Genomic DNA, 26280 nt, shown 5'->3' on the forward strand with positions numbered 1-26280 from the left:
TATTATGTATGTTTAGCTGTTCCCTGCCAAGAAAGTTGGATTTTTCAGAGAGCAGAGGATTGAAAGCCAGCGACAATCGCCAAAAACAAAAGTCCACGAGCCATTATTAAGATAGACTTGGGAAAACCTACTAATTTCTGGGATAAGCAGCTTAAAATCTGTTTTACTCTTTTGGGATCTTGCCAGGTACTTGTGACCTGGATTGGCCACTGTTGTAACAGGATACTGGGCTTGATGGCCCTTCAGTCTGTCCCAGTAAGGCAACTGTTATGTTTTTACAAACTGATTTTGAGTATTGATCCTCTAAAAAAAAAAAAAAGAAGAAACTAGAGCAAAATGAAATGAAAGCTTTTCCATGTGCACCCCAAATAAGTCTGTGACTTCTGACACCATAATTGTAGGTTACATGGAGGGGCATAATCGAACAGAAACGCCTATCTCCATGGGCGTTTATCTCCGAGAACGGGTCCGTGAAGGGGCGGACCCAAGCGTATTTTCGAAAAAATTAGACGTCCATGTTTTATTCGCCAAGTTATGAGCTGGGCGTTTTTGCTTTTCAGCGATAATGGACAATGAAATCGCCCAGCTCAAAAACGAATAAATCCAAGGCATTTGTTCGTGGGAGGGGCCAGGAGTCGTAGTGCACTGGTCCCCCTAACATGCCAGGACACCAACCAGGCACCCTAGGGGGCACTTTTACAAAAACAGAACAAAAGGTAAAAGAGCTCCCAGGTGCATAGCACCCTTCCCTTGTGTGTAGAGCCCCCCAAATCCCCCTCAAAACCCACTGCCCACAAGTCTACACCATTACTATAGCCCTAAGGAGTGAAGGGGGGCACCTACATGTGGGTACAGTGGGTTCGGGGGGGGTTGGACGACTAAGCATTAAGCAGCACAATTGTAACAGGTAGGGGGGGGGATGGGCCTGGGTCCACCTGCCTGAAGTCCACTGCACCCCCTAACAACTGCTCCAGGGACCTGCATACTGCTGCCAGGGAGGTGGGTATGACATTTGAGGGTCAAAATAAAAAGTTGTGAAACATCATTTTTTGAGGTGGGAGGGGGTTTATGACCACTGGGGGAGTCAGGGGAGGTCATCCCCGATTCCCTCCAGTGGTCATCTGGTCATTTAGGGCACTTTTTGGGGCCTTATTCGTGAAAAAACAGGGTCCAGGAAAAGTGCCCTAAATTCTAGCTAAAAACGCATACTTTTGTCCCATTATCTGTGAAATGCGCCCATCTCTGTTCGGCAGATAACCACGCCCCAGTTCCGCCTTCGCCACACCTCTGACACGCCCCCATAAACTTTGTCCGCATCCGCGATGGAGTGCAGTTGAAAACGCCCAAAATCGGCTTTCGATTATACCGCTTTATTCGTTTTTGTGAGATAAACGTCCATCTCCCGATTTAGGTCGGAACTTGGGCGTTTTTCTCGTTCGATTATAAGCTGGATAGAGGCCTATTTTCAAAGCACTTAGACTTACAAAGTTTCATGGTAACCTATTGAACTTTGTTAAGTCTAAGTGCTTTGAAAATGAGCCCCATAATAACCTATGGAGCTTTGTAAGTCAGGGGCTCATTCTCAAAGCACTTAGACTTAACAAAGTTCCATAGGTTACTATCAGGCCCATTTTCGAAAGAGATGGATGTCCATCTTTCGACATAAACCGGAACATGGATGTCCATCTCCCAGAGATGTCCAAATCGGTATAATCAAAACTCGATTTTGGACATCTCCAACTGCAGTCCGTCGCAAGGACGTCCAAATTTCAAGGGAGCATATCTGAGGCGTGGTGAAGGCGGGACTTGGGCATGCCTAACACTTGAACGTCTTTGAGCCATAATCGAAAAAAGCAGGGACGTCCTAAAGTAAAACGTAGATGTTTTCACCTGGATGTGTTTTTTTTTTTTTTTTTTTAACGAATAAGGCACAAAAAGGTGCCCGAAATGCCCAGATGACCACCGGAGGGAATTGGGGATGACCTCCCGTTGCTCCCCCAGTGGTCACTAACCCCCTCCCACCCTCAGAAAACATCTTTAAAAATATTTCGTGCCAGCCTCTATGCCAGCCTCAGATGTCATACTCAGGTCCATGACAACGCATGCAGGTCCCTGGAGCAGTTTTAGTGGGTTCAGTGTACTTCAGACAGGCGGACCCAGGCCCATACCCCCCCTACCTGTTATGTTTGTGGAGGAAACAGCAAGCCCTCCAAAACCCACCACAAACCCACTGTACCCACATCTAGGTGCCCCCCTCACCTGTAAGGGCTATGGTAGTGGTGTACAGTTGAGTGGTAGTGGGTTTTGGGTGGGTTGGGGGGCTCAGCACACACGGTAAGGGAGCTATGTACCTGGGAGCAATATATGAAGTCCACTGCAGTGCCCCCTAGGGTGCCGGGCTGGTGTCCTAGCATGTCAGGGGGACCAGTGCACTACAAATGCTGGCTCCTCCTACGTCCAAATGGCTTGCATTTGGACATTTTTGACATGGACGTCTTTGGTTTCGAAAATCGCTGAAAGTCAAAGACGTCCATGTCTAAGGGCGTCCATCTCTAAGGACGTCCTTGGTATTTTCGAAACGAAAGATGGCTGTCCATCTTTTTTCGAAAATACGGTTTTCCCCGCCCCCGGATTTGGACATTTTACAAAGACGTCCAAATCCCAACTTGGACGTTTCTTTCGAAAATGCCCTTCTATATAACTTTGTAAGTCTAAATGCTTTGAATATATGCCTCCACATGCTTTGAAAATGAGCCCTTATTCTACTGTAATATCACCCAGTGGGATCTCCTGTATATAAGCAAAATAATGACCTTTTAGCTAGTTATATAGGGGAACTGTAAGAGAACTATTAAGAAGGAATTAAGAGATCACATGATAATTGCGAGCTAAGCAGATGCCTATAATAGCAACAAAAGAGTGGACCTTCTAGGCATGCTGCCACCTGAAGACCTTCAACCCACCTTGTGTGACTGCCGTTTATCTTCCTTTCTTTCAACACTAGACAGTTCAATGAACACCCCAAATTAAGAGATCACATGATAATTGCGAGCTAAGCAGATGCCTATAATAGCAACAAAAGAGTAGACTTTCTAGGCATGCTGTCACCTGAAGACCTTCAACCCACCTTGTGTGACTGCCATTTATCTTCCTTTCTTTCAACTCAAGACAGTTCAATGAACACCCCAAAATTTCATCCTTTCCTGTCGAAAAAATCACCCTCGTTTGGAAATTAACAGAGCACTATTTGTTTTGCATTCTATAATATGAATTTATGAGTTAAACAGCTTTTTTTCTTCTTTATCATAAAAAAATTGTGATTTCGTTAATTTTTGCTTTTATAAAGCACTTCAGGGAGGGGTTATGGGATGGGCAGAGGCTTGGTTGACCAGTCAGTGGCCACCATAACTTCTACCTTACTTTTGAATGAAGTCAAAAAGTGTTAATTTGCTGATTCCAGGGCTACATAACTGTACAAAGAAGCACTGTCAGGGAAGTGGCCGGGAACTCAGAAGATGCTGGAAAGTTCATCTTTGAAATCATCCCAGGTAAGTCAATAGCTTCTTTCTATTTTCACTTCAGGATACACCCAGCCAGTCAGGTTTTCAGAATATCCACAATGAAAATGTATGAGAGTTTTTCATGCATTCCCTTCACTGTATGCAAATCTATCTCATGCATATTCATTGTCTCTTCATACATAAAGTCATTGACTCTTGCTTAAATTTCCTTAAAATTGAAACCTTTATTCATACATAATCACGATTATAAAAACAAAACCCTATCTGTGCTGTCTACTAACTGGCTAGATTACTTTAATTAATAGATCAATTTAACATTTACCAAGTTGTATACCCTACAGTAGACATGAAGCCCACTACACTAAACAAATTATTGTAACACTAATCAGTCGGCAGTCCTTTTCCATTCCCATCCAAGGGCAGTGTTCTGCTTATAAGATTGTTGTTTAATAAAATAACAAAATGTCTCTACGGCTTTCTTTCAGTCACATGCTCAATCCAACCAAAGTTACTGGTACCTCCATGACCCCTTATGGTTCATCTTGTCTTCTTGATTTGGTGAATTAATTCCTTAATAATCTTAGCAACAGTTTCAAGCGTTCCAGGATCTTAATCTCAACATGACATCATGTTTTGCCACATTGGCGTCCTCAGGAGACTAATCAATTAAATCACTTGATCGACCTTCCCCAGAGACGTTCACCCTGCAGGATGCTCCTGACTCCGGGGCTGTCCCGCACCTGCAGGAGCTAAACAGTGTTTTTTTCTTCTTTATCATTAAAAAAATGTGATTTGGTTAACTATTCAGGTGTTAGAGCTACTAGGGTTCATCATAAACTACCCCAAGTCCCACCTTCTACCAGTCCAGCAATTACAGTACATAGGAGCCCTGCTCGCTCCATTGCAGGCTTGGACTTTTCTTCCACAAGCAAGAGTAGAGGCCTTATGAATACTCACTTTGCAAGTCCAAAGCAGCAAGCAGGTCACAGCTTGGCAAATGTTGAGATTGATGGGCCACAAGACCTCAAAACAGTGCATGTCGCTCCCATGGCACATCTCCACTTGCGAGAGGCCCAGTGGACCCTAGCTTCCCAGTGGTCTCAGGCGGCTGGGAATCTAGTGAATGTTATTCGGATTCCTCCAGAGTTGACTCATTCCCTTCTCTGGTGGACAATTTGGATAAATTTGACTGTGGGACTACCAATCCAAATTCCACCTCCTCAGTAGGTGCTAAGTATTGATGCATCCAACCTGGGATGGGGAGCTCATGTGGATGGGCTTCACACACAGGGAACTTGTTCTGCTCAGGAAACAGATCTCCATATCAACCTGTTCAATCTAAGGGCCATTTGGAATGCACTAAAGGCTTTCAGAGATCAGCTACAGAACCAAATAATTTGTATTCAAATAGACAACCAGGTTGCAATGTTCTGTGTAAACAAGCAGGAGGGTAAAGGATTCTACCCCTTATATCAGGAAGCAGTGGGAATGTGGCAGTGGGCCCTCCTTCACGAAATGGTCCTCCGAGCCATGTACCTACCAGGAAAGGACAATTACCTGGTGGACAGACTGAGCAGGGTTTTGCAACCTCACGAGTGGTCTCTCAACATGAGCATAGCCCGCAAGGTGTTCCGAGAGTGGGACACCCCCTCAATGGATCTTTTTGCCACTCATCTCAACATCAAAGTCCCCCAATTCTGTTCCAGGTTTAGGTCACATAGCAGACTAGCATCGGATGCATTTCTCCTACGTTTGGGGGAGAGACTTCTGTTTCCATATCTTCCAATACCTCTCATAGAGAGCATCAGCTCACTAGTCCACAGTTATCACTCCAGTTCAGATGAGTGAGAAATGTGAACCAGTGAGCTGACACTTGAAATTTATGGAGGAAGTCCTTGAGACAGCTGGGGCGAAACATAATTCATGTCCGACAGTTCTCCCCCACTCGACAAATTTTCAAGACAATTTAAGGTGAATACTTTAGATAATTCTATGAAAACTATTATTGAAAGTTAAAAGTTTAAGATGATATAGTAATATATTTGTGGGAAAGTATTCTCTACTGCTTGATCAGTGAGGAGGTGGGCGCTGTAAATCTTGTTTTTTTTTAAATTGTACTAGCAACTTGCTCCGCTGAAATCGGCAGGAGTTAACACTCAGGACTGGGGGACAGTTGGTGTGCTTTATAACATATGTAAGCCACTTTGGTTGTACCATAGAAAGGCAGTATATCAAATCCATGACCCCTTTCTTTTCCCAGATTTAGATTAGGAGTTAAATCTTGGTTAATGACACAGACTTTTGAAGACTGAGGAGTACAGGCAATTAGGACAAGTATGATACTTGCTTTGTTAGTTGATGGTGATTTATATCTAGGACTTACATTTTGTTGAAATGTCTTTTGTTATACCTTTATCTCATGTTTCTATGTTTTGAATTTTGTTATTTATGTTTATTTAAAGATATATTGTTAACTGCTTTGATGTTAGGGCCAAAAGGCCATCAATCAAATATTTAATAAAGTAAACTGTTTTGCAGGAATCTTTGGGGACCAGACCCGAGCAGGACAAGATTCATGCATCCTCATGGCAAGTTCACAGACTGAGATGGAAGAATGGGTTAAAGCCATCAAAAGAGTGACAGGAGCACCCTCAGGAGGTGAGGAATGGTTTTGTGCCTTTAACTTTCTAAAATAATTTGTGTCACCAGAAAACCATCATTTTGTATCATATAATGATTATATATATATATATATACTGTTTAGAATCTTCTGGTAATATCTTAACACATACATATATATCTGATGGGCCCATACAGTAAGTGAGAATATGGTATCTGACATCATTTTTGTTACAGGGCTGATATGATCTCTGTCTGTTATGTAATTAATTGTAGAGGGGTTACAGGGGATTATGCTCTGCGACAAGCATTCTGGATATATTATGTTCTGCATGGTGGGACTAGTTTTCCTTTGAGAATTTTGCAGAAATTGGATTTTCTATTTCTCTCCTTGGCTTATATCTTTGGATGCATGAGCTGGAATTTTCATTCTTTCTCTGGCACATAATTTTGCTATGACATGTTTGAAATATTTGTGATTTGCTAAATGAAAAGGTACCAAAAGTAGGGTTGCAAATAACAGAGATAAAGGCTATAAAAGTTTGGAAGGGCAACTTTCATTTTTGAAAGTTTTGTGTACTGTAGTGTCAGTAGAATGGGACTATGCAATTGTTTTTTACAACGTTGACATTTTTTCATGTTCTGCAGCCTAAAAACTGCAAGAGCCTAAAAGGTACATACATAAGTACATAAGTATTGCCATACTGGGAAAGACCAAAGGTCCATCAAGCCCAGCATCCTGTTTTCAACAGTGGCCAATCCAGGTCACAAATACGACAAAACATTTTATACTGCTTATCCCAGAAATAGTGGATTTTCCCAAATCCATTTAATAATGGTCTATGGACTTTTCCTTTAGGATGCCGTCCAAACCTTTTTAAAACTCTGCTAAGTTAACCGCCCCTTCCACATTCTCTGGCAACGAATTCCAGAGCCCAATTACACATAGAGTGAAGAAGGATTTTCTCCAGTTCATTTTAAATTTACTACATAGTAGCTTCATCGCATGCCGCCTAGTCCTTGTATTTTTGGAAAGCGTAAACAGATGCTTCACATCTACCCGTTCAACTTCACTCATTATTTTATAGACCTCTATCATATCTCCCCTCAGCCGCCTTTTCTCCAAGCTGAAGAGCCCTAGCCACTTTAGCCTTTCCTCATAGGGAAGTCGTCCCATCCCCTTTATCATTTTCATCACCCTTCTCTGCACCTTTTCAAATTCCACTATATCTTTTTTGAGATGCGGCAACCAGAATTGAACACAGTATTCGAGGTGCGGTCGCACCATGGAGCGATAGAAAGGCATTATAACACCCTCATTTTTGTTTTCCATTCCTTTCCTAATAATACCTAACATTCTGTTTGCTTTCTTAGCCATCGCAGCAGCACACTGAGCAGAAGGTTTCAACGTATTATCAACGACGACACCTAGATCCATTTCTTGGTCCGTGACTCCTAACGTGGAACCTTGCATGAAGTAGCTATAATTTGAGTTCCTCTTTCCCACATGCATCACTTTGCACTTGTTCACATTAAAAGTCATCTGTCATTTAGATGTCCAGTCTCCCAGTAACGTAAGGTCCTCTTGTAATTTTTCACAATCCTCCCGTGATTTAACGATTTTGAATAACTTTGTGTTATCAGCAAATTTAATACCTCACTAAAGTGTGGAATGTGTTTTCTGGGGTTAATTCCTTTTTTATTGATAAACATTTCTAGTTTAAAGATATAATCAGTCCATACCTGGGGCTGAAATGTTGCAGGATTATGCAGTTGATATCCCTCTATCTTGTGGTATAAATAAGTCACATACCCCACTTTTGGTATCTTTTCACTCACCATGTTACATTTTATGATAGAATTCATTGAGGACTTTAAACCAAGGGACCCAGGTTCAAATCCTACTTTAACTCTTATTTTGTAATTGTGAGCCCTCCAGGAACAGAAAAAGTACCTACTGTCCCTGAATGTACACCACTTCAATGGCCTTCAGGCTTGCAGGTGGCTTAAATATTTACTCCTCAGCCTTACTTCCTGCTTTGCTAAGAATGCCCATAATACCTGTCATAGTGCTTGGCATTCCCTTTCAGTTTCACTTTCAGGGGAGAGGGAGGGGACCACAACCACTGGGAGATTAAGGTGTCATGTCTTAATCCTTCCAGTGGTCAGCTGCTCAATTTGAGCAACTTTTTCACCCCTTTCATTGTCTCCCATCCTTTCTTCCCAGGCTTTCAGCCAAGTCAAAGAAGTCCAGTATTCAGAACCATACATAAAATATATTTTACTAGGCAAATCAAGAAAATTAAAGCAGTTCATCTGTTGATCTTCATAGATATAGACAGAAAAACAGCAGAAAAAAGTATAGAAAAGCCACTGGATATTCCTTCATTCTTAAGCTCTTCTCCTCAGATCTCTATTTCTTCTTTTCCTCTCAATATTTGGTTCCTCTTTCAAGACCCCAATCCTCTTTCTAGGACTCTCATGATCCTCTGGCAAGACTCCCCTCCTACAGGCCACCAATTCTTGACTGGCAGCACCTCTTGAAACCTGAAAAATACTTCGGGAGCTCCCTATACTTCTGCCTTCACTGGGAGATTGCTGTTTCAGTCTATATGGGTTCTGGGTACCCATAAAGCATACTTCTATGGCAAGCAGCTAAACACTTGTTGAACATCCTCCCAATATACCCATACTGGTTATAGGGCCATCAACTCTTCACTAAAAACTGTTAGTCCTCCTGTGTTCTCATCCACTGGCATAACCCTCAACAGTATACACTTCATCCTCTCTGCAGATGAAAGAAGGCCATCACAATTCCCTTTCCTGGTTTTGAGGCCTTCTTCAGTACCCAGGGCCCCAATCAGTGGCGTAGCCAAGGGTGGGCCTGGGTGGGCCAGGCCCGCCCACTTTCGGCTCAGGCCCACCCAGTAGCAGCACACCTATGCTGATTCCATAGCCCCACCAGCTGAAAACTCCCAACATCTGTCCCTCCTGCATACCTTGTAAATAGCAGATGGCATGCAGGTGAGACAAGGAGAGACCAAATCACCTGTGGGACAGGGAGGGGTTCTTTTGCCCACCCATCTTGAGTCCAGGCCCACCCAAAGTTGGATGTCTGGCTACGCCCCTGGCCCCAATACTCCTTACTCCCTCATTTCTTTCTTTAGACAATATGAGGCAGTTGCCTCAGGTGGCAAGTTTTAGGGTGCAGTAGTAAGTGTTCCTAAAATGTTCCTGTGGCAGCTTCCTTGCTTTGCTCACAGTTTTTAAAGGCATTTTCTGCCACCTGCTTTTAGTTCTCTGCCAGTCAACAACCTACTTTATGGCACAGTTGGTGCTAAGAAAGTGATGTCTGGAGGATGGTGAAATATAGAGATGAGGGAGAGAAGAAGGAAAGGATGGAAGAGGGAAGCTAAGAGAGTGAAAGAGGGATAGAGAAGAGAGATGGGAGGGTTGTGTAAGACAGGCCCATTCACTGCTAGACTGCTCAGTGCTATCTGCCCTTAGGGCTATTGGGTATATGTTACACTAGTATATTGACTTACTGATGAAAATACTCAACAATGGCAATTTTCTCTCTTCTTCTCTTAATTTGGATAACTGACTACAAATTAAGGGGTGGGGTGGGGGAGAAGGATTAAAAAAACGCTAGGACAGTGGTTCCAAAACCTGGTCCTGGACGCACCCCAGCCAGTCAGGTTTTCAGGATATCCACAATGAATGTGTAAGAGAGAGATTTGCATGCAGTGGAGGTAGTGCAGGCAACTCTCTCTCATGAATATTCATTGTGGATATCTTGAAAACCTGACTGGCTGGGGTGCCTCGAGGACCAGGTTTGGGAACCTCTGCCCTAGGCCAAATTGATTTTAGACCCTTTAAACACTATAATGAAGGAGCATTCAGCATCATTAAAACTGCATTAACATATTTAGGGGCTCATTTTCAAATGAGAAAAACATCTCTAAAATGGCATAAAGTGTCAATTGGGTGTTTTTCTCCGAAAAACATCCAAATCATGACTTTCAAAACTCAGATTTGAGATGTTTTTCTGTACAGTGTGTGCAAATCACAAAGGGGTGTGTTGGGGGCAGGATTTGGGTGTTCCCAAAACTTGGATGTTTTTCTGCCATAATGGAACAAAGCAAAAACGTCCAGGGCTAAAATTAGATATTTTGGTCTAGACCTGTTTCAGTCATGACCAAGTCACAAAAAGGTGGTCTAAATGACTAGATGACCACTGGAGGGATTAAGGCATGACCCCCCCATCCCCAAGGATGCGAAAGAAACAATACATACATACCAGCCTTTATGACAGTTTTAGATGTTATGGCCAGTCCTATTAGAGCAGCAAACAGGTCGCTGGAGTAGCTTCGTGGTCGGTTCAGTGCACTGTAGAGAAGGGGACCCAGGCCCATATCCCATTCTAACTGGTTCACTTGTGATGGAATGTGGAAGCCCTCCAAAACTCAACAAAATCTACTGTACCTACATGTAGGTGACACCTGCAGACATCAGGGTGTTTATAGTGATGTACAGTAGGGTTTTGGTGGATTTGGGAGGGCTCGCCATACAAAATAAGGGGGTAACGGTCAGATATGTGAGAACATGGTGAAGGCGGTTGGCTTGGCAGAGTTTAAAAAGGGGTTAGACGGTTTCCTAAAGGACAAGTCCATAAACCACTACTAAATGGACTTGGGAAAAATCCACAATTCCAGGAATAACATGTATAGAATGTTTGTACGTTTGGGAAGCTTGCCAGGTGCCCTTGGCCTGGGTTGGCCGCTGTCGTGGACAGGATGCTGGGCTCGATTGACCCTTGGTCTTTTCCCAGTGTGGCATTACTTATGTACTTATGGGACATTTTATGTGAAGTTCACTGCAGTGCTCCCTAGGGTGTCCCACTGCTCTGCTGGGATGTCTGCGTGGCCAGTCTACTAAGAATGCTGACCATACATTCCCATGGCATGTTTTTGTGTATTTTTCCCTTGAATGTTTTTTTTTTTTTTGAAAATGGTCCTAAAAGGTAAACACACTGAGCACAGAAACATATAGCAAATGGCCATTTTCAAAACAAAAAGTGGGCATTTTTCTGGTTTGAAAATAGTCACGTTCACTACTGGATTTGTGGATGTTTTCTACAAAGCGTCCAAAATCGGATTTAGACATCCTATCGAAAATGCCCCTCCATGTGAATCACTAAAAATTACTTGTTTAACAAGTTACTGTGTGCTCTCAAAGAGAGAGTGGACCAGTAAGGCTCCCAAACCTTCTGAAACTAGCCATTGGGCATCCCTTTTTTCCATCCACCCCTATATGTTCCAATGCCAATAGGGAAGCCAGTTCAATAAGATGCACTTGCATTCAGTGAGAAATGCCATCCTTAAAAATGCCATAATCTGAATTGCAGACCTTACATCAAAGATAACTAACTCTGCAGCTCGATCTTATTGTAAAACTTCCACAACAATTACAGATCTCATACAAGAAGTGTTGTATAGCAGCACAGAACCAAAATATATGGCTTAAATTTGCTTCTTCTCCTTTGCACTTGGATATTCGTCTTTATCCAAACTATGGACACAAAACACTCTTTGTGGGATGATGTAAGGCCTTAAACGGATCTTATATTGCATTTCCCTCAAATTATTATTGTAAATAGTCTTAAAAATGTTGCCCAAGCTAAGCATCATAAGATCTTCAGTGATAGTGTAGTGGAACTCCCTACTCTAGATCAGTGTTTCCCGAGTCCAGTCCTGGATACTCCTTGCCAGTCAGGTTTTCAGGATATCCACAATGAATATGTATGAACTTGATTTGCATTCACTGCCTCCAATATATGCAAATCTCTTTCATTCATATTCATTGTGGATATCCTGAAAACCTGACTGGCATGGGGTACTCCAGGACCGGACTTGGGAAGCACTGATTTAGATCTCCGCTAGAGACTTACATGCCAGTTCTATTTCACCATATGGTACGTATATGAGAAATTTAGGGCGTCTTTTACTAAGGTGCGCTCACGTTTTTAGGGCGCGCTAAACGTTGGAGACGCCCATAGGAATGCATGGGTGTCTCTAACATTTAGCATGCCCACAATTTTAGCACACGCCAAAAACGTGAGCGCGCCTTAGTAAAAGACCCTCTTAATGAACAACTTTTGTCTAGATGCCCAAGAACAAGTCGTTTCTCCCTTTTCCAGAAGGGGTTGCATCTGCTCGCAATTTCTGTTACCATTTTCATCTATAATCTGGAATAAATATTTAATCCCTTTACCTTCCTACGTGCAAAATGTTCACTGTGTCATGAAAATCAGAGTTCCTGCAAACAGGCAGTAGTGGAATAATTGTATGGATTGTATAATGAGATGTAAAACCTGTGGCGGGATAGCAGTGTCTTGTGCATACAAGAGATATCCCAAGTGACATTCCACTGAAAAATAAATGTAACTTATTATCGAACCAATCACTCAAATGTCTCATTCCACAGGCCAATTTATATGAATTTATATCTTAAATCCCAATCCTTCCTGTCGTCTCGGGTAATTTAACATCTTTAAAGGTATCCTAATCCTCTTTCCTTACCATAAGCAATTAGTCATAATAGTAGAAGGTAATCTTCTATCTTACCAGGTATAAGTAAGCGGCAGCATTTGAAACAAGTGCAACCATTGGGGGACTGTGATCATATTATACAAATGTATGCAGCCCATTAAGTAAAGGGAGAAAGAATGCTACTTATCCAGTTTTTCCGGCATACTCATTACCTGGGGATGCACATTAATGTAGTATAAAGTGGTTAAATTTGTGGGACTATGCATTCCCAAATATTTCAAAGAGGTTTGAGCCCAAAGTAATGGGAATTCACTAACTCGCTGATTTTTCACACTGGCCTGAGCGGGAAATGCTTCAGACTTTTGTAGATTTAACTTCAGTCCTGAAATTGGCCCAGATAAGCTAATGTAGTCCAAAATCCTAGGTAGTGTATGTTGAGAATGACATAAGATTAACAGCATGTTATCTGCAAAGACAAGAAACTTGACCATTGTCTGTTATAGTAGTACACCCTCAATAGTTGGATGTACCTTAAGCTGACATAAAAAGGGCTCAAAGAACAGCAAGGGCAAGAGACTGCAGCTCTATCTGATTCCTCTTGAAATAGGAAAATGAATTGGACTTTAGTCCATCAACCAGAACAGCTGTTTCCAGATGGGAATATAGAACTTGTATCATTTGAATAAAAGAAGTTCCCAGACCAAAACGTTTAAAGTGTGAAAAAAAATATGACCACCCCACCCTATCAAATGTTATTTCAGCATCGAGGCCTCCACTAATAGGGCAGGGTGATCACACATTTTTGGCAGTATACCATAGCCAAGAATATCCTATGTACGTTAAATACTCACTGTCTCTCACAAATTCTAACTGATCTTCACCAACAACGGTTGAAATATAGTTCGCCAAATGATTGTTGTCTGTGTTAAGCAAAGATATAAAATGTTAGGATTCTGGGAGGCTAGGGTCCTTACCAGGTTTTGGAATAAGCCTGATGATGGCTTTATTTACGTGGTAGAAAGGCACCTCTTTTAATTACCTTCGTATAATAGAGCTACAGAAATGCAGAGATTTTGAAGATTAACATTTTATAAAATTCCAAATGAAGACCGTCCAGACCAGAGGTCTTATTTAGGCATAACTATTTAATGGCTGCCTGAATTTCTGCTACCCTCACAGGGGCAGATAATTTATCAGTCTGGGTTGCATTCAACCTTCTAATAGGAACATTCCTAAGATAATCTGAAATCTTTGAATCAGTAGGTAAAATTTCATTTGTATATAACTGCTAGAAGCTCAGTGTGCTCCTGCAGCTAAGAAAGCAAATAGAATGTTAGGTATTATTAGGAAAGGAATGGAAAACAAAAATGAGGATGTTATAATGCCTTTGTATCGCTCCATGGTGCGACCGCACCTCAAATATTGTGTTCAATTCTGGTCGCTGCATCTCAAAAAAGATATAGTGGAATTAGAAAAGGTGCAGAGAAGGGCGACGAAAATGATAAAGGGGATGGGACGACTTCCCTATGAGGAAAGGCTAAAGCGGCTAGGGCTCTTTAGCTTGGAGAAAAGGCGGCTGAGGGGAAATAGGATAGAGGTCTATAAAATAATGAGTGGAGTTGAACGGGTAGATGTGAAGCGTCTGTCACCCTTTCCAAAAATACAAGGACTAGGGGGCATGCGATGAAGCTACAATGTAGTAAATTTAAAAAGAATCGGAGAAAATTTTTCTTCACTCAACGTGTAATTAAACTCTGGAATTCGTTGCCAGAGAATGTGGTAAAGGCGGTTAACTTAGCGGAGTTTAAAAAAGGTTTGGACGGCTTCCTAAAGGAAAAGTCCATAGACTGTTATTAAATGGACTTGGGGAAAATCCACTATTTCTGGCATAAGCAGTATAAAATGTTTTGTACATTTTTGGGATCTTGCCGGGTATTTGTGACATGGATTGGCCACTGTTGGAAACAAGATACTGGGCTTGATGGACCTTTGGTCTTTCCCAGTATGGCAATACTTATGTACTTATGTAAGATACAGTACAGTGAGTGCTAATTCTGTAATGGCACCTGGGTTATAGAACATTAGTGCACCAATGCGCTCAATTATGCCTTGTCAATAGCAGGCACAAATATGCATGCCTCAATGCGGCGCTTTAGCTCATAACTTATAGTATGCTGTCAGTTACATGTGTAAATGTTAGTCCCACCCACACACTGCCCATGCTCCTCCCCTGTGAAAGCCCCTCCTTGCATTCGTATGCTGAGCAAGTTACGTGTGCCTTTTATAGTCAGTGCCTGTGGTGGTTACTCGATTACAAGCAATTTTAGAGGGGATCCATCACTGGATGTTTCAGAATTGTCTGTCTCGTAATATGTCCAAAACAGACATTTTGCTAGTAACTGCTGAACCAACAATTTCTTTTCCTTCTGAGATTGTAATATCTGATGCTGTGATCTATGTTTCCTCAGTTGTGAAAAACTTGGGTGTACTATTTGATGCTGCGCTGTCTTTCCCCCCCCCCCCCCCTCAGATTTGTTCTGTGATTAAAAAAATTTTGTTACAAGTTGCGTTTACTTTGCAAATTATGCTCTTTGATTTACCAGAATGATGTTTGCAGGGTGCTACAGAGTTTGGTTTTGACAAGTTTAGACTACTGTAGTTTCTGTTATGTAGGCCTGTCTCCTGTCCGTATACAGGCATTGCAGGTAGTGACAAATTCAACTGTGCACCTGTTTTATGGACTTTCAAAATACGATCATGTTACTCCCAGTTTTCAGAAATTGAATTGCTTATCTATGCAAGATAGAATTCAATATGAACTGTCATGATTTGTCTCAGTACCTATTAGATTGTTTCACTTATATTGCCCAAAGCGAGTGCTTCGTTTGGACGCTTGTTTGTTGACAATCTCAGATTTTCCTGTTCGTTTAGAGGATACAAGGAAGTGTATTTTTTCTTTTGCTGGCCTGACAGAGTGGAATAAATTGCCCGGACTTCTTAGGACACAGAACAATTCAAGTTTGTTTAAGAGACCTCTGAAGCAGCATTTGTTGGCACAAGCTACACAGCTGGTGGACATTTTATCATGATCTGTTTTGTTAAGTTTTAGATGAGTTTGTATTGTTTTTGATGTGTTCTGTTTTGTATGTTCTTTTATGTATGTTTGAGTTCACTTCTCCAGATAAGGGCAATATATAAATGGCAATAAATGAAATGAAATATAGAATAATGTTGTGCACTCATCTAGCACTTATGTGTGCAAGTCTACACTTATCCACTTAAATGCTAATATTAAATTTAAGTGCCAAAATGGTGCTTAAATTTAGGTGCTAAGTTATAGAATGAGGAGGTAGTGCTATTTGGAGCCACTTTATGTGCATTGTGTTCAGTGTTGACCTTTGCACGTTGCAGCCAATGTGATCGGACCATGCTATTTGTCTTGGGAACTCAATACCTTGTCCTCCAGCCAGACAGACTTCCTGGAGATGAACAAACTGTTCTCTTTGTGTTATGAGAGAATTAACTCCAGAGGGAGAGTGGATGCTGGATAAAGCAAATGAAATTAAACTGCAGAAGCTCTGCTCTGGTCCAGCAGCATCCAGCGATGACTCAGGAATATCTCATCATTCATAAATGCTAATTGAAAATGCCTGTCACTTGGAGAACAGAAGAGAAAAGCAACTCGGTGGTTTTTATTAACCACCTGCATGCTAAAGAAAAGAATCGCAGTTGGTGATTAGCCAGGGAGAGAGGGAATCACGTGCATTTATTATACTCAAGGAAAGGGTTATGTGCGTTATTTGAAAACAAAAGAAGCTCTTTGTAGGAAGAGGCAGGTGTGGGCAAGTCTTGTGGCTGCAGAAGGAAAGAAAAGACAAGAGAGTCTTTACACTACTGATCTGGAAGAGATGCAGGACATTTATTCCAGGGTTCAGAACAGGAGGAGGGCACATTCCTGAGACCATTTGGTTTGGCTTCTGACACTGCACAGTTAGGCACCCAGCTGGTCTTAACATACCACCACCACCACCACCACCACTGCAGTTGGGATGCGGAAAGCTGCAAGAACACTGAGCTGGGGCCTGGGCTGCTGCTTCCCAGCCTTAGAGCTCAGATTGATCTATCTGGCATTCAGGAGGCAAAAGCCAGTGCAACGCAAAAAAGGTATCCTTTCACCTTTTTGCCACTCAGGCCCAGATGTGAGCAGCAAACAGATGTGGGAAGTGGGAGAATGCCCTAGAGCATGTTTGGGGAGTTTTGCAGTAGGTGAGAGTGAGGACAACCAGGACATGTGAAAGGACTGAAAAAGAAAGCTGGCAGGCCAATTGCTATTGGGATTAAAGGATGTACTAGTGAGCATAAGCTTTCTGTTTCTACACCGAGTTTCTGTGTCATTCCAAATACATTTTTTCAGTGGGGATTTGTGTAAACCCAGGTTTTGCTAAAAAAAAACTTTTTTCTCCCCTGTAACATCTTAAATGGTTTCACATGTTTGTGAATTAAACTTTTTTTTTTCTTTGCTGACATTTTTACCAATTGACTCTTCTTGCATGACTCATAGTTAACAGAGTTGGAGTACTAGGGCTATTCAGACCTACCATCCGATTTAAGGAAAATGAGGGATGACAAAAGTGTCAAAAGCTGGTGAGGCAATTTGCTGACATGCATGTGGAAAGTATATCTTTTGCCCAAAGCTTCAAATCGCAGGAAAATAACTTGTGTACCTAATTCTAAATTTCCTTGATCTCAGATTTGGGGACAGGAAGTAGTTAATTTTAAAATCCAGATCTCCCACAAGGGAAAAATAAAATTCAACAGAAAAAAATCATAATGGAAACAAAAATGTGCTGGCGGATTTGGTCAAAGTAAATAGCTGGGTTTAGAAAAGATTTGGACAAATTTCTGGAGGTACAGGTCCATTAACAGTTCTTAGCCAGATATGTGTGGAGATCACCACCTCCAAGATTGGGGAATGGATTTTCTGGGGACTCCCACGTACACCAGAATGGCCATGGTCAAAGACGGGGATGCTGGTTTTAAGGAACCATTGATCTGACACAGCAAGGCTAGTCTTAAAAATTTCTGTCCCCAAAATGCACTGCATGCCTTTGTTGCATTCTCAAATTTAGCCCTTCTGTTTCAGAAGATTTTTTGCTTGAACATTTGCTTTCTATGAATTTTTTTTTCTGCTGTCAGAAATTGTAAAAAAAAAAAATCCCTGAGAAAAAGATGGCTTATGTTAAAATTATGTTAAAACAAATCTGATTTCATTTCAATAGCTTGTATTGCCTGTGTGTATCCTTGCTTTTATGCTTAGACTTAAACTCTTTTCAGCTGCATATTAAGCCAAAGCAGGGAATATATTCTTATCTGTTCACCAGGACTATTGGGGGGAGGTCCTTTTATTAAGATGCACTAACAAATTAGTGTGCGTTGAGTGAAAAGCAGCTTATAGGTATACAATGGGCTGCGCTGCATTTAGACTGCACTAAATCCATTAGCACACCTTAGTAAAAGGACCCCTATGTTCTGCAAATATAAAATAATATTTATTATTTATTACATTTGTACCCCGCTCTTTCCCACATACAGCAGGTCCAGTGCAGCTTACATAGTAAAAGAAAGCATCTTACATGGTAAAGAATACAGTAAAAACAAGGAAATGTAGGAACAGTATTATAAATTGTGATGATCATAACTACTTACATTATGAAAGGCATTATGGTGTTAAGAGTATGTAAAAAGCAAATTTTTGTGAGGTGTGAGTTTGTCATATCTTTGGTTGCTTGTTTACAAAATGAGTTTTACTGCACAGTTAGCTTCTGAGATTATTCTACCAGCTCAAGATGTTACTCATGCTGATTCAGCTAGGACAAGAGCAGCTGCAATTACCTTTTTCCCTTTACTGTTTTGGTCTTCAGTTGTGTTTGGTCAGCGTTTAGCGGATACCATAGCATATGAACAGAAGTTTGGAGAGCACTTGGTCCCCATCCTCATTCAGAAGTGTGCTGACTTCATCCTAGAGCAAGGGCTGAATGAGGAGGGGGTCTTCCGCCTTCCTGGGCAGGATAACCTGGTGAAACAGCTGAGAGATGCTTTTGATGCTGGAGAAAGACCATCCTTTGACTGGTATGGTTTAGTGTTGTTTTTGTTTGCTGTTGTGATTATAGTTTGTCTGGATATTGTGTCTCTTCTTCTCTTGTCTCCCCAGTACTATTTCATTATTTAGCTTTCTCTGCCATTTGACCTCATTCTCAAGATTGTAAATGGCAGGAGCTCCAAAGTGGTTCCAGATCATTATAAATAGGCTGAGCAAATCCTGATTTTATCCTGTTTCATGTTTTAGGACTAGATTTATTGAGTTGCTTAATGCTATTTAGTACAGGCCTCATTGTTATCAGTAGGGCCTATTTACTAATGTGCCACCTAGTGTAGCATTAGGAGATTGGTGGCGTGACAGGAGAGCAGCCTCTCTCCCCTTCCCCTAGTCCTGGGTCTGGCATCTTCACCTTCTTCTCTTCCCCTTCCCATGCTACCACTGTCACCCTACCTCTTCCAGGTCCACTTCAAAATTATTCTGTATGGGTGTGGGTTTTTCTAGTAGAGGCCAGTGCTCAAGAGCTACTGTGTCCTGATCTCCCCCCCACCCTTGAAAATAAAAGCATCAGAAGATGGTGGAATGTGGCAGTGTTTGAGTGTGGGTGTCTACTGGAAGACCCGCATTGGTGTAAAGTACTTTTTGAGTGACCCTGAAAGAAATAAGGTGACAATGGCAGTATGGAGAAGCAAAGGAATGGAAATGAGGTGCTGGATCTAGGGATTGGCATAGTATGGGGAAGAGGAGAGGCTGGACTCAATGAGAGTAGGTAGGGGAAGGGGAAATGCTAGACCTGGGGGGATAGGGAAAAGGAGATTCTGGCTACTTAGGGGATTGCTGGCCATCTATGGTGGGTAGGAAGGAAAAGAGGGGATGTTGTCTATCTGGAGGGAGGTAGGGAGGAGAAAGGGATATACTGGACATGGGGGTTATGGCCTTGAGCCACCCGTGGAGGCGGGATAGGGTAACACATGGCTGAAGATTCGCCTAGGGTAGGGGTGCTTATTGTTGGTCTTCAAAGTCCACAACCCAGTCAGGTTTTCACAATTTCCCCAGTGACTATGCACGAGATATATTTTCATGCACTGCCTCCGTTGTATGCAGATAGATCTCATGCATATTCATTCTGGAAATCCTGAAAATCCAACTGGATTACGGACCTCAAGGACCGACATTGAGCACCCCTGGCCTAGGGCATTATATATCCTTGGGCCAGCCCTGATTGTATGTATCATGCCTTCCAGCAATACGGATGTTCACACTGTTGCCTCTTTGTTTAAACTGTATCTACGGGAGCTACCTGAACCGGTTATACCCTGGGCACAATATGAAGATTTCCTATCAAGTGCTCATCTGATGAGTATTGATGAAGTCAAGGTACGTTGATTTTATGAGTTGAGTGCTTAAGTTGATGGTGTATTTCTGTATCAGTGATTAAGTTAACTGTACTTGTTTTAGGGTCATGAAGCACTAATGAACCAAGTGATTCTCCTCCCCAGGGACAATTACAATCTGCTGAGATTCATTTGCAGGTGAGTTTTCCTTGCTTTGAAAAACCTACAAGGTAGCTTCTCCTCCTGCTTCAGAAAGATTTTCAAAAATCAAATACATGCATTCTTGAATGATGAAATTATCGGTGGATAATCAATATTTCTTAAAGAAATATGTAAGAAGCATCCACTTGGAAAAATATTTATTATGACTAATAAGCTTCTTGTCTCCTGATCACTCTATTATTTTGTTATGTTGGTTGTACAGAATTAGGGCAATTAAAAGGTGTTCATTCAAATATCTAATAAACTAACATGACCTTGGAAGTACTTCATTTGTCCTCTGTCCTGTCTCTGAAAAAAGAGAAATGACATCATGAATGGGAGAACTGAAGAAAGTGTTCGGGGAAAGAAATTCAACAAGGTTTGAACATGAAAAATATTTCATTCATTTTGCTACTGTGCTAACCGTCAAGAGCTCTGGAGTGTCCTAAACTTGACCAAACAAATTCCCCTTTTCAGCTGCGGTAATGTAATAGGATTATTTTCAAGATAATAGCTAACTGAGTGTACACCGCCTTGAGTGAATTCCATCAAAAAGGCAGTAAATAAAATCCTAATAAATAAAAGCTCAGTTTTTGCATCAGGATGGACGATGATCAAAAAAAGGGGTGAGTGGTGAGAGGGGATTTTGAACTTAGCTTATAATTTTTTCAGTAGTAACTAAAGGTGATTTATATTCAGGTACAGTAGGTATTTTTCTGTCCCTGAGAGGATTCATAATCTAAAGTTTGTACCTGAAGCAATAGATCGTAAAGCAACTGGCCTAAGATCACAAGGAACTGCAGTGGGATTTGAACTGGGCGTCCCTGGTTCTTAGCCTACTGCTCAACCATTAAGCTACTCCTAATGGTTATGTGGTTTGCAGAATTCATGCACGGGTAACCTTTCTGCATCATTTTAATATTGATCCAATAAGAGATGCCAGATTCTGCAGAGTGTCACATTTTTCCCCGCAACTGATATGGTTGTAAGAACTCTGAGCTGAAAAGAAGAGCAACAACGGTAGATTGAGCCCACCTGCATTTATATGCAGGCACACTAGGCCAGTGCCTAGGGTGACAAAATTCTAGGGCAGCTCTTTTAAATGGTTCAGGATCAGATTTATTCATTTGATTAACCATTTGGGGAAATCCATGAAAGCGGAGTACAATAAACAATGTGAAACTCAGGACACATAGAGCTAGAGTCTATATATGGGTGCATGAAAATTATGTTCGTAAAAAAATATGCCTAGGCATATTCTGTATGCTACGCCTAAATTTTATAGAATAGGCTTACATTTCTACATGGTATATAGAATTATGCCGAGCACCTCTCCGTGTGACTAAATTTAGGTGCAGCCATTTACACCATGTTTTACTTGGCGTAAATCCCAATGCCGAAATTAGGCTCAGAGCGGGTGTATTCTATAACAACACGCATAGATTTTAGAAACGCTCATGCCCCACCCATGGCAAAGCCCCCTTTTCAACTATGCGACTTCGAGTTTATGCACACCATGTTACAGAATACGCATAGCGAGTTGTGCGCGTAAATCTTAATGCCAGTTCTGATAATTACTTGTTAACAGCCATTTAACAGTGCTGATTAGCTAAACAATTAAGTTACGCTGATTGTTATAGAATATGCTTCGATTTCCATGGGGAAATTAAGGCGCAATATATAGAATCCCGGGGATATTGTCTGAACGGAGCTCCAACATTGTGAAGGAAAGTCAAAGAAAAAGATACTGCTTAGCTGCCATGCCTCCAAACCCCGGCGCATAACCCCATCCATACAGAGCAAGCTAGCCATGCATGGTGTTTTTGCGCTGCCATGAGAGAACTCACCTAATACTCTGTTACTACTACTACTACTACTACTATTTAGCATTTCTATAGCGCTACAAGGCATATGCAGCGCTGCACAAACATAGAGAGCCCTGGCAGCATTTTGTTTCTCAGTTGAGAAGATTTGCTACATTGCTGTTACCCATATATGTGGTGGCATTGCCTGCTGTTATTGAAAGAACAGGGGATATTATCCAGACTGTATTACTGACATTGACGACCCCTAATGCAGGCCTTCCACTGAAACATGGCCCACATCGGGTCCTTAGTAAAGTTTGGCTGTCAACCCAGTGGCATAGCCAGAAGGCAATTTTTGGCTGGGCCAACAGGTTGGGTGGATGGGCACTAGAGAAACACCTGCCACCTGATATGCCCGGCCCACGCCCCTACTCCTACCGCACACCTACCCCACTCCCAATAACTTCAATGGGAGTAGCAGTGCTGGCCTCAGTGGCTGCAGGCCACATTGAGAGCTAGGGGAAATATAAGAGGGTGCACTCTTCATCCTCCACTGAGCCACGGTCCTCCAACACACATATGCTTCCCCCAAATCTGCCTTAAATATTACAGTTTGGCCCTAAAATATCAATACATCAAGAAAACTGAACAAGCCAAAGTCCTATAGAATACTACATAGAAAATTGATGCTAACAGAATACTTTGGTCACACACAGAGAATACAAATGCCAAATACAGAATAAGTGACCACAAACCATAAACAAATTAAATCAAAATCCCAAGAGGCCAGACCTTGCATTTAGCACAGCACAGAGAAATTACAAAGAGATGCATTTTCTCCTATATTGTGCAACATCACATGCAATAGATAGTGTGAGGGGAGGTACAACTAGGGCAATTGCGTTTGCCCCCCTAGCCAGAGAGAACCCCAGGCCAGCTGGAATCTGAAGAAGGTGCAGCCTGTTAGTAAGCTTTTGTGTCCCCTCCCAAATTTCTACCTTGGGCCCCAGCCATATCTAGCAGGATGTACATTTCAAATCTGACATATTCTAGTCACAAAATAGAAAAATAAAATTATTTTTGCTACCTTTTGTTGTCTGCTCATTTTATTTTTCAAGTCATGGTGGTCCCAGGCTCTGGTTTCTACATCCTTCTCTTAACTCACTCACCAAGGTCTCATGTCCATTTGATAGTTCTACTCTCTCTCTCCATGTTCACTATCCATCTTCTTCCATCTCTGTACCTCTATCTTCCTCCATGTTTAGTATCTCCTTTTCTCTGTGTCCCTATATTTCTCTGTCCAGCTTCTCCCCTCTCTTCATCCCCAGTACCAATATATCTCTACCCTCTCTGACCCTACCCCATCCAGTTTCTTTCCCTCTCACTCCCTCCCCTTTCCAGCATCTGGTTTGGTTGCTTGATACCCTGCCCTCCCTTCCTCCCTCACACTGTAGGTTTAGTATTTGTTCCCTTTTCCTTCATCTCCTTGGTCTAGTATCTCCATTTTCCTTCCCTCCCTCCTTGTGCTATACCAGCAGTTCTCTCCCTTCCCTCCAGTTCTCCTCCCCCTCTTCCTCCCACGTCCAACAGCTCTCTCCCTTCCCTCCAGCCCCCTCTTGCTCCGACATCCAGCAGCGCTCTCCTTTTCATCCAGATCCCCTCCTCCTCCAGCAGCTCTCTCCCTTCCTTCCTTCCAATATCCTCCTCCTCTTTCTCCCAGTCCAGCAGCTGTCTTCCTTCCCTCCATCCCCCTCTTCCTCTGAAGTCCAGCAGCTCTCTCCCTTCCATCCAGGTCCCCTCCTTCTCTTCCTCCAGCAGTTCTCTCCCTTCCATCCAGTCTCCTCCTATTTCTCCCAGTCCAGCAGCTGTCTTCCTTCCCTCCAGCCCCCTCTTCCTCTGAAGTCCACCAGATCTCTCCCTTCCATCCAGCCCCCTCCTCCTCTTCCTCCCATGTCCAGCAGCTCTCTCCCTTCCCTCCAGTCCTTTCTTCCTCTTCCTCCCGTGTCCTGCAGCTCTCTCCCTTCTCTCCAGCCCCTTCCTCCTCTTCCTCCCCTGGCCAGAAGCTTCCATCCAGATCCCCTCCTCCTTTTCCTCCCACATCCAGCAGCTCTTGCCCTTCCCTCCAATCCCCTTCCTCCCACAAGACCGGCAGCACTATCCCCCCCCCCCCCCCCCAAGTCCAGCACTTCTGCCTTCCTCCAATTAATCCAGCCCCCAATCCAACACCCTTGCTGCCTTTTCTCCCGTGGCTCCAGGTCCGGCTGTCCGGGAGTGTTGCCTGCCTCAAATTTTGCTCCTCCCCACCACTGCCTCGATCCCCGCAGCATTCTTTTTTGGCCCATCGCCGGCAGCACTGTGATTCACACAGGTAGCTCCGCTCCCCTTTGCCGCGTCCATCCAACCGTCTCTGATGCACTTCCTGTTTATGTAGGGCCAGATGGACGCGGAAGAGGTGAGCGGAGCTGCCTGTTTGAATCGCAGCGCTGCCAGCTAAGGGCCCAAAAAAGAATGCTGCAGGGACCGAGGCAGCGGCGGGGAGCAGCAGAATTTGAGGTAGGCAAAGCTCCCAGACGGCTGGACCCGGAGCCGCGGGAGAAAAGGCAGCAAGGGATGGGTTGGGGCTAGTTAGGACGGGCCTCGAGCAAAAGTGGCTGGGCCTGGGCCCACCCATGGCTACGCCCCTGTGTCAACCCATTCTTGGCAGCCCATTGTTCTCTTTTTGCTAGGCTCAAATTCTAGGGATGACAACATTCCTGCTACATGAAATCCTGCAAGCCTTCAAGAAAATGTGATTCCTCCCCCCCTTCCATTTGTCCCCTGCCTATGACCTTCAGTCTAAGTTCCTATTCCCACCCTCCGAGTAGTCCTCCTGTTCTTTCACTGCCCTCCAGCACCCTGAGTTCTGGTTTCTGTGCTGATACTGCTCATCTCCTGTGGGGAAGGTGAAATTGTAGGTTTGTAAAGGACAGAGGTCTGCTTGGGTGGGTAATAGACAGTATCTGCACCAATAGTACCTAATGGTTACAGAAGACCAAATTCATCATTGTTGATTTTATCTCCTTTTCTAAGTTAGACTTTGCTCTTCATCTCTGGCAGGTTTCTGTATGAAATACAACTGAACTCCAGTGTTAATAAGATGAGTGTGGATAACTTGGCAACTGTGATTGGTGTGAACCTCATTCGGCCAAAGCTAGAGGACCCTGTAACAATAATGAAAGGTAGCTTTAATGGATGAATTACATAAATCAGTTCCTATGAAGAGTGGATTGTTCCACATACATAATTGCTGTGCAAGGTCTAATTTCTCAAGGTTGTTTGTAGCTGTTTGAAGTGATACAGGGTCGAGATCACACTCTAATGCCTTTTCTCCTTTAGGTACTCCCCAGATCCAGAAGCTGATGACTGCAATGATTAGCCACCATGAGAAAATCTTCCCTAAATCAAAAGATTTACCTCCTTCCCCATCCTTCCAGAAGGGCGGCTCAAAGAAGGCTACCGTCCCCCGTAGTTCGGTGGGATGGGATGCTGCTGAGGAGGTGCCACCAGCCAGAGCAGGAATTATCAGCAAAAGCCAAAAAGTAAGATGCAAGCCAAATCTTCATAGTCTAGGTAAGGGGTTGGGCAACCACAGTCCTTGAGGACCTCAACCCAACTGGGATTTCAAGGTTTTTACAATGAATATGCTTGAGATGTATTTGCATACAATGGAAGCCGTACATGCAAATCAATCTCATGCATATTCATTGCGGAAATCTTGAAAACCTGACTGAGTTTTGGCCCTTGGATTGTGGTTGCCTACCCTTTGTCAAGGTCACAGACCATGAATGTGAGGAACCACGTTAATGCTGGGCACCTTCTACAGCAATGTCCCCTTCCAGAAATCTTTGTGTATCCACAAACATGATTTGGCCTCATCATTCTGTCCTTTCAAAACTGCAAATAAAAAGGAGGCTAAAGGGATTGAAATAGAATTATTTAAAGAATAAATTTCTCAAAAAGGAGCAAAGTGGGTTCCTCCTGATTGTTTCATGGTTTCTTTTGAGTGTATGGAAATTGGAACAGAAATTCTAAACGTGATCTCATTGAATAAACAACAATTGGTCCCATCAGAATGGCATGACCATTAAGGAATGGTCAGCGAGCTCTTGTTGC

At 42.7% G+C, this 26280-nt stretch overlaps 1 protein-coding gene across 1 annotated transcript in view; it reads left to right on the forward strand.

Annotated features, from left to right (window-relative positions):
• ARHGAP25 (Rho GTPase activating protein 25) overlaps positions 1-26280 on the forward strand; it is a 77736-nt gene that overhangs the window by 45684 nt on the left and 5772 nt on the right. The window contains exons 3-9 of the mRNA XM_030201857.1: positions 3461-3548; positions 6060-6179; positions 18613-18820; positions 20033-20165; positions 20247-20320; positions 25225-25346; positions 25504-25706. Of these exons, the coding sequence (XP_030057717.1) occupies positions 3461-3548; positions 6060-6179; positions 18613-18820; positions 20033-20165; positions 20247-20320; positions 25225-25346; positions 25504-25706 (948 nt within the window). The remainder of the gene's footprint in view (positions 1-3460; positions 3549-6059; positions 6180-18612; positions 18821-20032; positions 20166-20246; positions 20321-25224; positions 25347-25503; positions 25707-26280) is intronic.

This window comes from Microcaecilia unicolor, chromosome 4 (assembly GCF_901765095.1).
Source record: "Microcaecilia unicolor chromosome 4, aMicUni1.1, whole genome shotgun sequence".
Classification (NCBI taxonomy): Eukaryota; Metazoa; Chordata; class Amphibia; order Gymnophiona; family Siphonopidae; genus Microcaecilia; species Microcaecilia unicolor.